Source organism: Cercospora kikuchii, assembly GCF_019650295.1.
Source record: "Cercospora kikuchii DNA, contig_00003, whole genome shotgun sequence".
Taxonomy (NCBI): domain Eukaryota; kingdom Fungi; phylum Ascomycota; class Dothideomycetes; order Mycosphaerellales; family Mycosphaerellaceae; genus Cercospora; species Cercospora kikuchii.
The window spans coordinates 2023406-2036280 of record NW_025408584.1 but is presented as its reverse complement, the minus strand read 5'-3'; the positions used below and the strand labels follow the sequence as shown (position 1 = coordinate 2036280).

Here is a 12875-nt window from a genome sequence, read left to right as displayed (position 1 = left end):
TGAGTGACGAGTGGTGGGGTCTCCAGAACCCATGTACGTCAGCGGCCAATGCCGTTCATGGTTGCCGGCTGATGTGCAGCTACACATTTCGGGCTCGAATCCAAACTCTGTTTGCGATTAATCATGCAGTGACTCTGCTTCTGCTTCGATACCTTTTTCGATTTTCTTGTCATGTCCACACATGATGGCACTGAGAGTCACAGAACGCTGGAGAAAACGGACGGGAGCGCGATGGCTCTGCTTCGCGATCACTGTCGATCTGCCTGCCGCGTCCATACCTGTAGGCTTTGAGCCTTGCACAATGCTCGAGAGGACAGGGTTTTGCAAAGAGCAATTAGTGTGACAAAATTTCAATTGCAATGATGGGTATACCTATTTTACAAGCAATTTCTCCCAAAAACAACCCAATCCTATGCGCCCTGGTTGGCCGCTGCCACAGCGCCCAAACCTGTTCCACCAAACGGAGAGTCGACGTTGTCCATCGGAGCATCAGAGTGGCCATTTTCATCGTCGTCATCTTCGATCTCGATTGGCTCCGATTTGCTCTTCTCCGCGGTGCCATTATTACCTGCAGGTCCGGCGCCATGGCTGCTGCTTTGTGGGCGGAGTTGGTTCGCTGGTGATTCTGCCGGTGTGCCATCTCCAATGCCATCCTCTTCTCCCATGCCGTTGACTTCCGGCCAAATGCGTTCCCAAAGAAAGACAACCTGTTGAAAAACTCCTTCGCACCGAAGAAGCTGCTCACGCCCACTTCCTGTAGTCTCGGCATTGGCGAGTTCATCAACGATCGCCCTGCATGCTTCGACAAATTTTGCAAATTCGCGTGAGGTCCAGTTGGGGATGAGTGCTTCTTGTAGTGCGGATATGTGCTGATCGTTGTTGCCGGCGCCGCCATTGGCGCGGAAAGGAGTTGGCTCGCCGCCGTAGTTCACGCCACTGCCGGTGAGGTACGATGGGACGGAGTAGTTGGAAGCAGGGACGTTGGATGCGAAAGTCGATGCGTATTGCCAAGAAGCGCAGTAGCACTGTGCATGTCAGTAACATGGTGATAAGCTGCAAAATAGAAATGACCTACGTGTTCAGTAGCCCAAAGTGCTACCATTCCTTCCAGTAGGGAGCTGCGTGATTCCGCTGAAGACGTCAGGAGGTCGACGTATGCCTTGGTGATGGGTAGAGGGGGCTCGTTGTCTGTGTGGATGCCATATTTGCGCTTCGTGTTCTCGATGAAGTCGATCTCCTTGCGGAGATTAGATACCGTTGAGATTAGCAAATCGAGAGCGCGGAACTGGGTATATTGTTTGCTGTCGGGCACGTCTGGTAGGCGCACTTTGCCGATCAGGTTCCCAATGAATGCTATCATCGCGCGTGAGATGTGCCCGTTCTGCCCGAGCCAGTGCGAAAGCGCCGGGCCCGACAGAGTTCCGCAGCCCGCGTGGCTCAGGAACTGCAGCTGGGTCGCTTTGGTGAACTTCTCCGGCCACTTGTTGAGCAGATGGTTGACCAGGGATGGATTCGGGCGCTGCGGGGGCCTCATATGGTTCACGGCGCCGTTCGATGGGCGGTTGCCAACGAGAAGGTTCGGGTTCGGCCTGCTGCCCCTCCAGATATCTGCTCCAGTCGCTGAGTTGTTGTATGGAGTCGGTCCTGGTGCCGACGGTGCGAGTTCGAGCTCGCCTGAATCGACTGCGTGTTGGCCCTCCGGGGAGTTGAGGAAGTCCTGGCAGAGCGCCAGGTGCTCCACCTGTCTCGTCGTGTTCTTTGCGCGGACGAAGCCGCAGCTTTTGCATCGCACGCGCATGCACTTTCGCCTGGTCAGCATGTTGTTTTTCCACAAGAGCGTCGACGGATTCTGGAGGTTCTTGTTCCTCTGGCACTCTCGAAAGCCGGGACGGAGCCCCGCCCACTTCGATGTGCCTGGATTCTGCGGGCCTGTTGAAAGGCCTGGAAGGCTTGGAAGGCTTGAAAGACTTGAAATACTTGAAAAGCTTCCAGCCGCAAAGAAATGATTGTCGACTTACTTTCTGCCCGCTGGTGTCGTCCCAGAATTCGTCGAAGTACTGTTTGGTTGGATCGTCAGCTTGCGATCGATGTGCATCTGTCACTACGCTGCTCGTCACCTTGGTGGTGTCCAAGCCCCTCGTACGCGCGACGGGCGTCGCGAACTGTTGTGGTGCATATGGACTGCTGTGATAACCGTGAGCGGCACTGTGAAGCTCTGTTAGATACTGTAATGTTGCGCGTGGATACGATACCAAGGCCGACCCTGGCCCGTGCAAGATTTCGGTAAAACTTACTCGCCATCCATCGCGTGCCAGCCGCCCATGTCGGAGTCGCGCTTGTTGTACTTATTAGGGGGCGCTAAATCCTGTCCATTTCCTGCTGCTCGCCACTGCGCGTACTGCGTACAATTCAGGAGATGTGCTTTCTTGCGGTTGAGGGTCTTGATGGAGCCTGTCCAGTTGCGGCAGTGGATGCATTGCACTGTTTCGCCCTGGTGCTCACTTTCGACGGGCTCAAATTGCGCGTGAGTGTAATTGTCCGGTGGTCGCGGCATGGTCGTGTCGGGGCTGCAGGTGCGCAAACGATGAGTTCAAGGGTGAGTGCAACAACCAAGTCAATGCTATGAGCGCGGCGGTCGTGGTGCTGCGACCGCGTCTCAAAGCGTTCGCGATCAATGCTGATGACAACGCGTCGATGTCGGATGGACTGGCGGTGATTATGTCGAGATTTTGGAAAGGATACTGCGACGGGCAAGCTCAAAATGAGCTGATTTGGCGCCGGCCAAGCCTGCCGCCTGGCAAAACATGCGGGACTATTAAGAACACACCCGTCAGGCGGGGTCCTATATCGGTACGCTTATTACGCAACCTGAAACCTCACATTGACCATTACGTTGGCTACGAAGATGAACATTTGATGCAAGAACATGTACATACACTTCGAGAGTCAGCATACCGGACACCCTGACCGACAGCGACACCGTCTGTGCACGCGGAGCGACTTCTCACCGCACGACAGGAACTTCAACGAGCCGGCAGCGACATTGACCGTAGCTTCATACCGGAGACATGATATCAGGGCAGGAGGGATGTGAGGACAGCACGATGACACCCTGCGGAAGCAGCGTTCCCCGCTCTATCACATCGCTTCACTCTGAAGCAGATGCGCGCAGACGACTGAATCGAATTCAGAAAGACCATTGCATGCCGGGTCGGGTATCACAAATTGACAGTGTACTTGATCTTGGTGACGGAGACATCATATCTGCCTCCCGCTGCATCGCCTGTGAGATGTGCAGCATTTCTGCAATCTGTTTGGCTTTGTCTGCTGTGGCTCTCCGTTCACGACACGCGTCAGTCGCTGCTCACAGAACGAACATTTCGGCTGGGACGCCAGCAAATGTCCCCGTCGTCTGTAGAACGTGCGGTAGCCCTGGCAAAACGAATAATCATCTATGTCAAAATACAGAGCTTTGCCAGCCGAGCCAGTCGTTCCTACTGTACTTATGATTGAAAGGGTTCGCCACAGCATGGCAAGTTTGTCTTCACATCGCGATGCCCCTTGTTCATGCTCAGCGCTTTAAGTCATAGTAGCGGCTCTGCTCCGCACGAGTCAACAGTATCGTTTTGCAGGCGTGCACGAAATGTAGCACGAGCATTTACGTCAAGCTGGACGGGTCTCGTTGGACACTCCAAGGGTTGCAACTTCGGACACCTGTGAAGTGCAAGAGAGCGAAAACTGGCGGCCAGGCGGGACGTCTGTAGTATTTATCTCACCAAAGCTGGCAGTGACATTTCCGGTGTCTCCGTTGGCCTCGCGTCCGCAGCGCAGCATGTGGAAGTTGAGACATCGTAGCAGACTCGAACAGTATCGATGGACATCCGCCTCTTTCAATATAACACTTCTCTGGCGCAATTCTAATCGCCTTTCCTTCACGTGGCTTGCAACGATGGCGCTGCTAGCCTGACGTTCGAGGAAGCCCAGAGCGATGATGCTTCACCCCGCGGGCATTCGTGTTCTTTCCCATGTAGCAAGTGAAGCAGCGCCCGTTGCGTGAACTGTTTGCTGTTTCGAACTAGCTGCAGCAGCGCGAAGCAGGTGCCTAATGATAAGTTGCCCTCGAGAACACTGCAATCGATGACAACCACACATACCATCTCCACAACAACAGCAACAACAACACCACCAGTACGTATGTCGCCATCAATCCCGCCCTTGGTGATTTCTGGAGATCACGCACTAATGCTTTGGAACAGCAAAAATGAACTTCCTCCACCGCGTCGCCGCCAGCTGCTTCGCCGTGCTCTTCGTGAGCGCAGATCTCGGCCGCCGCGCTGAAAAGGCCATCGTGCCAAAAAGTATGTAATGCTTCTGAATGTCCAAGAGGATTCCCGAAGGAGCGGAGTCGCTGATCATGGGCACAGTCACCAAAATGCTGCAAGAGAAGAAGGCCGAGAAGGAGGAGAAGGAGAAGAGGGTGTGAGTGCTCCTAAAATCGATGGGTCTTTCTCTGAGAATCATTATGCTGACAGTGCTTCTGTGTGTAGGGAGAAGAGCAAGATGCTCGAGCGCGCTTTCTACGAGATGATTATTTAGCAATTGTATAACCAGAAAATGCAAAGTTTCACTTACCTGCAGTCCGCTGTTTTCTCATTTCTCCGCCAGCCGGTAGCATTGCATGGCACCAGTGTACCATCTCACCTGTTCGCAGCTGCGAGAAGAAATCAGGGTCGAGCGCATGCAAGCTTGACTTACAGGATGCATCGCTTCGCAAACGACATACGAAGTGTTGCACGAACAGCTAACCGCGGCCGGAAGGCCAATCGAGCTCACGTCCACAGCCACACCTGTCTCTCAACGACAATGCTCGTGAGAGCCATCCAGGCGTCAGACCGTGCGGAGCACACAAACTGTGCGTGCAGGAGAACAAAGAAAGAATGCCAGAATCACACAGTCAACTCCAACGACCACGCCAGTTCTGGGCCGGTTGGGATCAGCGCCGGCTCCACGCGCACGCTCGAATGTCGTGCGAAGTGCAGTAGTGAATGTCGCACAGCATCTCCATCACCTGCACATATGGCGTTCCAATATGTGACAGCGAGGACCGGGAAAACTGACTCGTAGCGCCGCAGCTCTTTGCTGGCACAATGGTCACCGTAAGTCCATAGGCCACGAGCAGCTGCAGCAGATGCCGTAGTCTCACACAAGCAGAAGTCACTGGCGTATGTTGCGCATATTGGTGGTGGCAGTATATTCCTGTTGGCTCTGCGGTTGAGAGCTTTATCGGCACGATTGGGAGCGCGCATGCGCCAAAAGTGGGCTCTGCACTGAGAACACTCCACCCCACATTCGCCTAGAACTGCTAGTTGATGGGTCATCGGCGGGCCCGTCTGGCGTAGCTTTGGTCCTGCAGAGAAGTTTTCTGGAAGGGGGACCCTGGCCATGGATTTGTGAGTCGACGAAAGTCGTGACAGGATGTCTCGGAGACGAGGTTCTTTGTCGTGATCAGACTGGCAATTTTGACTGGATGGAAGGTGTGCAACAGGTCTCAGGAGAACGAGAGCGAGGGAGAAAGACGGGAGGGACTGCAATGGACCGTTCGGAGGGCAGCAGCGAAAGTATAAGATAAAAATGGAGCATGGTCCAATCATAATATGCGCGCAAAACTTCCGCCGCTGGGTACATGCCACTCCAACACGTGCACCGCGAGCTTGACCGCCAGTCGTCGATCTCTTCACCTGCGCAACAAAGAGCTTGACGGAGCACAGCAATACGGCGTGCTACCAGCGTGTCTCGTACGGCAGCAGACTCGTGATGACAGCTCGATCACATCGTTCCGCAGCCCTGTCGACCTCCCGCGGATTGTTTCTGCCCTGACAAAGGATCGCCGCAAGCTCCGCCAGCCTGATCGGGCAAAGCAGACGTCGATTGGAAATTATTTTTCTTGTCGTGCCACCTCAGCTCTGTGCTTGGTGTTGCTGCTGCTGCGCGCTGCCGAACGAGCAGACTCGCGTCGCCGGCAGAAGCGTAAGTGACGAGCCATCATCCCACCACAAACTCCACCAACGAAGCACGCAACCCTCCGCGCCAACACAATCGGTGCGAGAGACAATTTTCCCGCGTCCTGTGCCTCTTGCGTATGCCTGACTCTTGTGCCTATCTGCATCTGACAATCTCTTCCCACCAATCCCCCCATCCCACTCACGCATCACATAACTCCCTCATCCTCCGCCCACTCCCTCCTGCCCCCCTTCTTCTTTTCTTCTCCTCGCCATGTCTGGCGCACCCCCCTCTTCCCACGTCAACGCAACCCACGCCGCTCAGCAGACCCCGGGCAACACCACCAACAACGCTGCCGACGTAGCTTCGACCTCCGCCCACCCACCTCCCAACGCGCCCGACCCGACAACGAGCAACAATGCCGCCCAAGGAGGACTCTCCACCACCGCTGCCTCCAGTTCCACCGAACTCTCCAGTCTTAAAGTAACGCTCAAATCCTCCCTTCGCCAGTTCCCCGACTTTCCCTCCCCCGGGATCCTCTTCGAAGACATCATGCCGCTTTTCAGCAATCCTTCTCACCACAACTCCCTCATCACCGCACTCGAGCTGCAGTTCCGCGAAAAGTTCGGCGCAAACCACGGCATCGATGTGATCGTCGGTCTCGAGAGTCGCGGATTCTTATTCGGTCCTACCCTGGCCATGAGATTAGGCGCAGGATTCGTTCCTGTCAGAAAGCAAGGCAAATTGCCAGGAGAGTGTGTGACGGAGGGATACCAGAAGGAATACGGGACAGATTGGTTTCAGATGCAGAAAGATGCGATCTCGCCAGGGCAAAAGGTGGTGATCGTCGATGATATTATTGCTACAGGTGAGTCTTGGTCATATTCCAGCAAGATATCGAAGATCTTGTGCTAACGGTATTCGTGAAAAAGGTGGCAGCGCAGCAGCAGCAGGAAACCTCGTACAGCAGCTTGGAGGCCAATTGGTCGGATATGTCTTCATTATGGAGTTGGACTTTTTGAAGGGCAGGAATAAATTGAACGCACCGGTGCACACTCTACTCAGCGGTCAGGACGAGGCGTTGCAAAGCTCAAAGTAAGATTCTTTTGGCAGGCTGCGGACCCTGTTTCGGACGAGTCATACAGCAAGAGCAGGAAGCGACAGGGAAGGAGGGGTTGCCACGAGCAGTGGCAAGATCTTTCCGAACATGAGAAACGAAGAATAGGATTCACGCTTTGAGCGTGATATCACTTTGTGGATGTAATGGAGCAGAAAGCTGGTCGACGATGGGCACGGCTCAAATGAGTCGCAGGTGGACTCAACACACACCATCGTATGCTATGCTATGCTATGCTATGCAATGAGCAAGGCAGACCGGGTGGCGGTGCTACCAGCCATACAGCTTCGCGCTTTCGCAGAAGTAGACAGTAGACTCTGCATGCCACTCTTCCAAGTAAGCCCTTGCTGCTTCGGAAGCCTTTTTTCCCAACACTACAACGAACTCGCTATAAGCGACTACCCATTGATGCTGATAGCAGACGTAGATGCAGCTGTGCCTTTTGGCCACGGGCGTAATTGTTCAGCCACTGAAAAGACGTTCGTAGCGGGGCATATGTGCGTGTGGGCGAATGTCATTTGCATAGTTCGCGGCAAAAGCGATTTCTGTTGATATGTAAGATCATTGTTTGAAGGAAGAATTCGGGTGAATCATACGGTGCTTGACCATTGAGGACTCCATCTTCCGGATCCTCTTTAGCCCTATTATGCCGTCTGCACAGTCATCGCCGTAGCCAACTGTTCCCCGGCGGAATGAGAGAAGTAGTCGCGGGGTTCTGTTCTGGCCAAAAGCCTCCCTGGCGCTACGTTGTCCAGCATGGACCCCCTGAGCCTGTGGAGTTGTTGTTTGGCATCCTGCTCCTCGCTGTCGACCATAGCTTGTTGCCAACCTCTTCCTGGCATACAGCGCTCCGGCAACATGCCTTGGCCTAGAGGACCGCTCTTGACTGCAATCTGCATGATGGCTCGACCGCCTTGGAGCTTCTATTCCCTTTGTGTTCTCTCTGCCTTGGTGGTCGCTTCCTGCCCCTCAGCAGTGCAAAGGAATATACTCCAGACTGCTCCCATGTACAATTCTTTCCATGCTTCGACCGAGGGGTCGACGAGCAGCCTTGCCCAAGTAGCGGAGAATCAATCCCCATCACTCCCTACCTTGGTCTCGATTCGCATCGCTGCGGTGCGCAGAAGCTCGATCCCACCGCCGCTCCGACTTAGCATATTCGAATTCGTTGTCCGATCAATCGCTCGCAGGGGGGAGGTCGGTCTGAGGCTGGAAGTGGCATGGCATGCTCAGACTTTGATGTGGTGCACTGGAGTCTTCAGTGCCCATGCCAAATCCAGGAGTGTCTTGGAGGTGCGGTTCCTCGATGCTGTTCGCTTTCTGCGCGAATCGTCAGTCTGACTGGCAGTCACAGGATCGTTCTGTGGCACATGAGTCGAAGCTCCAAGATCGTTCGACAAGGTGACTGAGCTTGGTCTGGTCTAGCAAAGGAGGCCCCGAGGGACATTTCACGGGCGGACAGTAGGCCTACGCTGACGGACAGTAGAGGCACTGTCGCTGTGTACAGAGTGGGCATTAGCAAGGCCAGAAAATGAGGTGCCGACTTCATCCTCGACACGTTCTTTCTCTGGCAGACCTGTACTTGGCCTCCACGGGCAAGGTGTAATGTGATATGGTGAACAACAATCTGTGCAGCGGCTCATGTGTCCATCTCACACTCCCATCTGCGCGAACGTAGGTTTCCCATTACTCTTGACTGCTTCCGCTCTGCCATGATGTTGCCCCCAGCTTTCCATGATGCCATGAACCATCGTCGCCCTCGCATGCAACCGCTCGCTGTGCTCTTGCTCGTACTCGTGCCGGGAAAGAGGGAGAGGACGACCGAGGTCGGATGATCAGCGGTCAGGAGAGGGCGTTGGCTTGAACCATGGCAAGTGAGATTGTTGAGCTCGGCGTGGGTGCAAGAGCGATGGTTTGGCGGTCAAAACTGAGGGCAGTCGGGCGGCGCATGTGAATGGCAATCGCGTCCCGCGGACTGCAGTGGACGGTGGTATGCAGGTACGATCGATGCCAGCGAGTTTGAACCATCAAACCGCCACTGTCTGCGTGTTCGTAAGTTCGCAAGCCTGCGAGAGACGTGCAGTACACTTTGTGGTCGGTCTTCCCACTGAAGGAAGCAGCTTCGGTCGCCAAGGCCAGTCTGCGCGGGAGCTACCGCCCTGCCCTGCCCTGCCCCGTCGACTACTTTCCAGCCGCCAACTTGCGACGGTCAATGCCCTCGACATCATCACCACCATCGTCCTCACATCCAGTCCACCATCTGCATCACTGCGCCGGTGGACTCATATCACTCGCGGCGAGTGCCGCCTCCCCTTTCACTTCATTCACCCCTACTGCATCGCACTGTGCGCCCCTGCGCAGCACAGCCGTCACGATGCCCAAGCGCAAGCGCATGGAGTCGCTCGAGTCGGTGCTGGCGCGTCCGGCGTGCTACTACTGCGACCGCGACTTTGATGACCTGAAGATCCTGATTGACCACCAGAAAGCTCGTCATTTTCTGTGCCAGGCGGGCAATTGCAACCGCAAGCTGGGCACCATCGGCGGACTGCGCATCCACATGCACCAAGTGCACAAGGAAGAGCTGCAAGAAGTGCCGAATGCCATGGAAGGCCGCAACAACCTCGCTCTCGAGATCTTCGGCGAGCTCGGTGCTCCCGAGGAGTGGAAAGAGGCGCGCACCGCAAGCGTCACACAGTACTACCAGGGCCTGGCCCGCAAGCACTACCTCGAGACCGGCAACCCGCTCCCTGGTCAGATCCCGCCAGAGGAAGCCTCCAAGCCCAAGCGCCCACGTCTCGAGGACGAGATTGCGTCGGGCAGCCTCAAGGCCCAAGTGCAAGCACGCAAAGCTGCTCGCGAGGCGGAGAGGGCCAAGGCCGCCGCCGCTGCCGCTGCTGGTGGAAGCCTCTCGACTCCTCCAAATGGCACAATGGCAACTCCACCACCCAACATTACCGCTGCTGCGATGCCATTCCACCCAGATCCCTTCGGCGCTGCTCCAACTCCTGCATCGCTGCCGCAGGGAAGCTCACCAATGAACTTCACGACTCCAGCCGTCAACTCCATCATCTCTCCACCACCTGGACAGTACCTGGCATCTGGCTACGGTCTTCCTCCTGTGCCACCCCCATCCAACAGTGGTTATCAGTTTCCGCCACAGGCCTCTCACCCGCTCCCACTCTACCAACCTGCGGCACAGCCTGTGCCACAGCCTGTCGTCGACGAGGCGGCCCGAAAGGCTCACGCTGAGCTGCAAACCAATGAGTTCTTGGCCTCTTTGGGCGCTTCACAGCAAGGTGACATCGCTCCAACTGCATCCGCGCCGACCACTCCTCAGCCGCAAGGCGTCGCTAAGCCAAAGTCCGTCGCTAAGGGCGAGGAATTGAAGTTCAGCGATAAAGTTAGCACCTGGGAGGAGAAGCGGTATCATGCTCGGGGATATGATCGCGACACTGACACCGCCGCGGGAACGACTACTGTTGGCGCACCGACCGACAACGCGACTGGCACCGTCGACCCAACTCCTTCCTAGGAGGAAGAAGTTCAGGTCATCGTTAGCCCTTCGCAGTCAGGAGAAGACTGGGTCCCTGATCCCCGCCCAATCGAGGAATGGTCGCAAGAGGAGGTCCAGAATTTCAACGCACGTGTGGAACGCGTCACGAACGAGACCACTGTCGAAGGCCCAACCAACAACGTTACGGATCTTTTTCTGGCAGAGATGAAAGCGATGATAGAAGAGCAAGAGAGGGAGTTCAAGATCAAACGTGCATCCGAAAAGGCAGAGCAAGCTAAGATTGATGCTGCACGCATGGCCAAGCCCGCCAACGAAGGCCGCTGGTCCGACAATTTGGCGTTCCGTCAGCAGTCTCGTCGCAAGAGCGATGACTCCACATCACTCTGAGCAACCAGCTAAGTTGCAGCGACCCGACATGACCACATATCACCCAGGGCTGACACAACAACCACTGAGGCTCCCACTTGGAGACATGAGACCACACGGCCTCGAAATTCGATGGAAGTTGAGGGACAATGGCAGGCGCAAGGTTGACCAGCTAAGTCTAAGCTTGCATCCACATGGCTGCCACTGACAAGGAGCGATACTCACTGACGGCACAACATCACGGTGCACGCAGCCCTCCTGTCCGGGCACGTAAAATTCTCAAAACACAAAAAAAGCACAGCGCGATTGAACCGCGCAAGGTATGCGGCTCATACACAGGGCACACGGCACGTTTTCGCTCAAGCGATGGATGAACAGTACCTCAGAGTTGCTCTCATGTACTCCACGAGATGCTGCTGTCTTGCCACACAAGGTGGCAAAGACCGCAAGCAGAGTGGCTTTTTGTAAGTGTGTTACCGCCATGAGCAATCAAAGGTAACTGCAGCAAGCAGAAGCGTGAGTGGCTTTCATTAGTTCAGAAAATTCAGAAAAGAAACCAAATGCAGTAACGACTTGAAATTCGCTCTCATTTCGACGTGATGTATCTGTCTACTTGTTGATGTTTACTGCGGCCATCTGCAACTCCAACTTCTCTCTCTCCAGCTGCTCGATGTACTGCTTCAGCTCGTTGATTTCTGGCAGGACGGCTTTGATTAGCATAATGACTTCAGAAGCATGCGATTTCTCGACATGAAGCGCATGTCACAGGCACGTCAGGGGGGCGACACTTACGGGCGAAGTTCTGCTCGTCGGTCTGCTTCTTCTGCTCAATGAGCTCGTTGATGGCTATCAGGGCGGCTTTGATTAGCATGATGAAATCAGAAGCAAGCGATACCTCTGCATTGAGCGGGGGTCACAAGGGCTAATGGGAAGAAACTTACTGCCGTCCTTCTGCTCGCTCTCTGCCTGGTAGTGGTTGGCCCAGGCATTGGAGCGGACCAGCTCGTCCTGCACCATTTGGTATTGGCCGCGGAGGGCCTCGTTCTCGATGCGGAGCTGCGCGAGCTCACGCACGTCGCGCTCGCGATCTCTGCGGCTGCTCATTGTTGTGGTTGTTGGTGGGTTGGTGGTGTGGTGGCGCGGTAGTGGTGCGGAGCGCGGAGAGGAGAGAGGTGCGGAGAGTGGTGGTGTGGTGATGGAGGTGCCGGGGGCTCTCTTCTGGTGGTGTGGTGGTGGTGCAGCGATCTCTCTTTCTTGTGGTGGTGATGGTTGTGGTTGCTGCTGCTGAGATGGTTCTGAGGAGGGGGACGAAGAAAATGGCGGCGAACGGGCAATTTGTTGGCGTGTGGGTGCTCATGCAGGCCAGGGAGCTAGTGGCGGACGGGAGCATGGATGATGTGAAGTGAAGCGTAAGTTGAAGCGAGGAGGGACAACGAGTTTGAAGCACACGAATGAAATCGGTTGCTTCCTGCACGCCGGGCATCGTCTATGCTCATCGGGGTCAAGAAGGGATGGCAATGCCATCGATTGTGGACGGTGAAACACCGCATAGGTATGATTATGGGCAGCGAAGCTGATATTCGTGCAACTTGGCTGATCGCAGAGCAGAGCAAACGAACTCGGTACGCCGTCCGGGAGCACACCTCCGCATCGAGCAGTGTCTCTGAGGGCTTCAATAGCGATACATACGAGAAAGCTTCATTCGTTCAATGGCAGAGGCGATGCGCGCTCGACAGCAACGACTCTACGGACGCAGCTATGGCGAGCGATGATCATCTCCGAATGGCAGACTACCTTACGCCATCCTAGACGCCCACGAGCAATACCAACGACACGCTCATCGATCGTGGAATAATCCGACTGAAGCACTCGAGCGTG

The 12875-nt window shown here is 55.4% G+C and overlaps 5 protein-coding genes across 5 annotated transcripts; 3 read left to right on the top strand and 2 right to left on the bottom strand.

Moving 5' to 3' along the window:
- Positions 1 to 410: 410 nt before the first annotated feature.
- Positions 411 to 2554, bottom strand: CKM354_000519500 (uncharacterized protein; the record flags this gene model as incomplete). The annotated part of the gene is made up of 5 exons (XM_044800462.1): positions 411 to 1025; positions 1076 to 1801; positions 2019 to 2057; positions 2118 to 2205; positions 2295 to 2554. 5 exons carry the CDS (start codon positions 2552 to 2554, stop codon positions 411 to 413), a joined length of 1728 nt encoding a protein of 575 aa, XP_044656397.1.
- A 1707-nt stretch (positions 2555 to 4261) lies between these two features.
- CKM354_000519400 (uncharacterized protein) lies at positions 4262 to 4596 on the top strand (the record flags this gene model as incomplete). Its single annotated transcript, XM_044800461.1, has 3 exons — positions 4262 to 4358; positions 4425 to 4479; positions 4548 to 4596. 3 exons carry the CDS (start codon positions 4262 to 4264, stop codon positions 4594 to 4596), a joined length of 201 nt encoding a protein of 66 aa, XP_044656396.1.
- A 1677-nt stretch (positions 4597 to 6273) lies between these two features.
- On the top strand, positions 6274 to 7099 carry CKM354_000519300 (uncharacterized protein; the record flags this gene model as incomplete). Its single annotated transcript, XM_044800460.1, has 2 exons — positions 6274 to 6868; positions 6933 to 7099. The coding sequence occupies 2 exons, from the start codon at positions 6274 to 6276 to the stop codon at positions 7097 to 7099; spliced, it is 762 nt and encodes a 253-aa protein (XP_044656395.1).
- Positions 7100 to 9491: 2392 nt separating this feature from the next.
- On the top strand, positions 9492 to 11018 carry CKM354_000519200 (uncharacterized protein; the record flags this gene model as incomplete). Its single annotated transcript, XM_044800459.1, has 2 exons — positions 9492 to 10628; positions 10686 to 11018. 2 exons carry the CDS (start codon positions 9492 to 9494, stop codon positions 11016 to 11018), a joined length of 1470 nt encoding a protein of 489 aa, XP_044656394.1.
- Positions 11019 to 11606: 588 nt separating this feature from the next.
- Positions 11607 to 12101, bottom strand: CKM354_000519100 (uncharacterized protein; the record flags this gene model as incomplete). The annotated part of the gene is made up of 3 exons (XM_044800458.1): positions 11607 to 11722; positions 11790 to 11894; positions 11939 to 12101. 3 exons carry the CDS (start codon positions 12099 to 12101, stop codon positions 11607 to 11609), a joined length of 384 nt encoding a protein of 127 aa, XP_044656393.1.
- Positions 12102 to 12875: the final 774 nt, after the last annotated feature.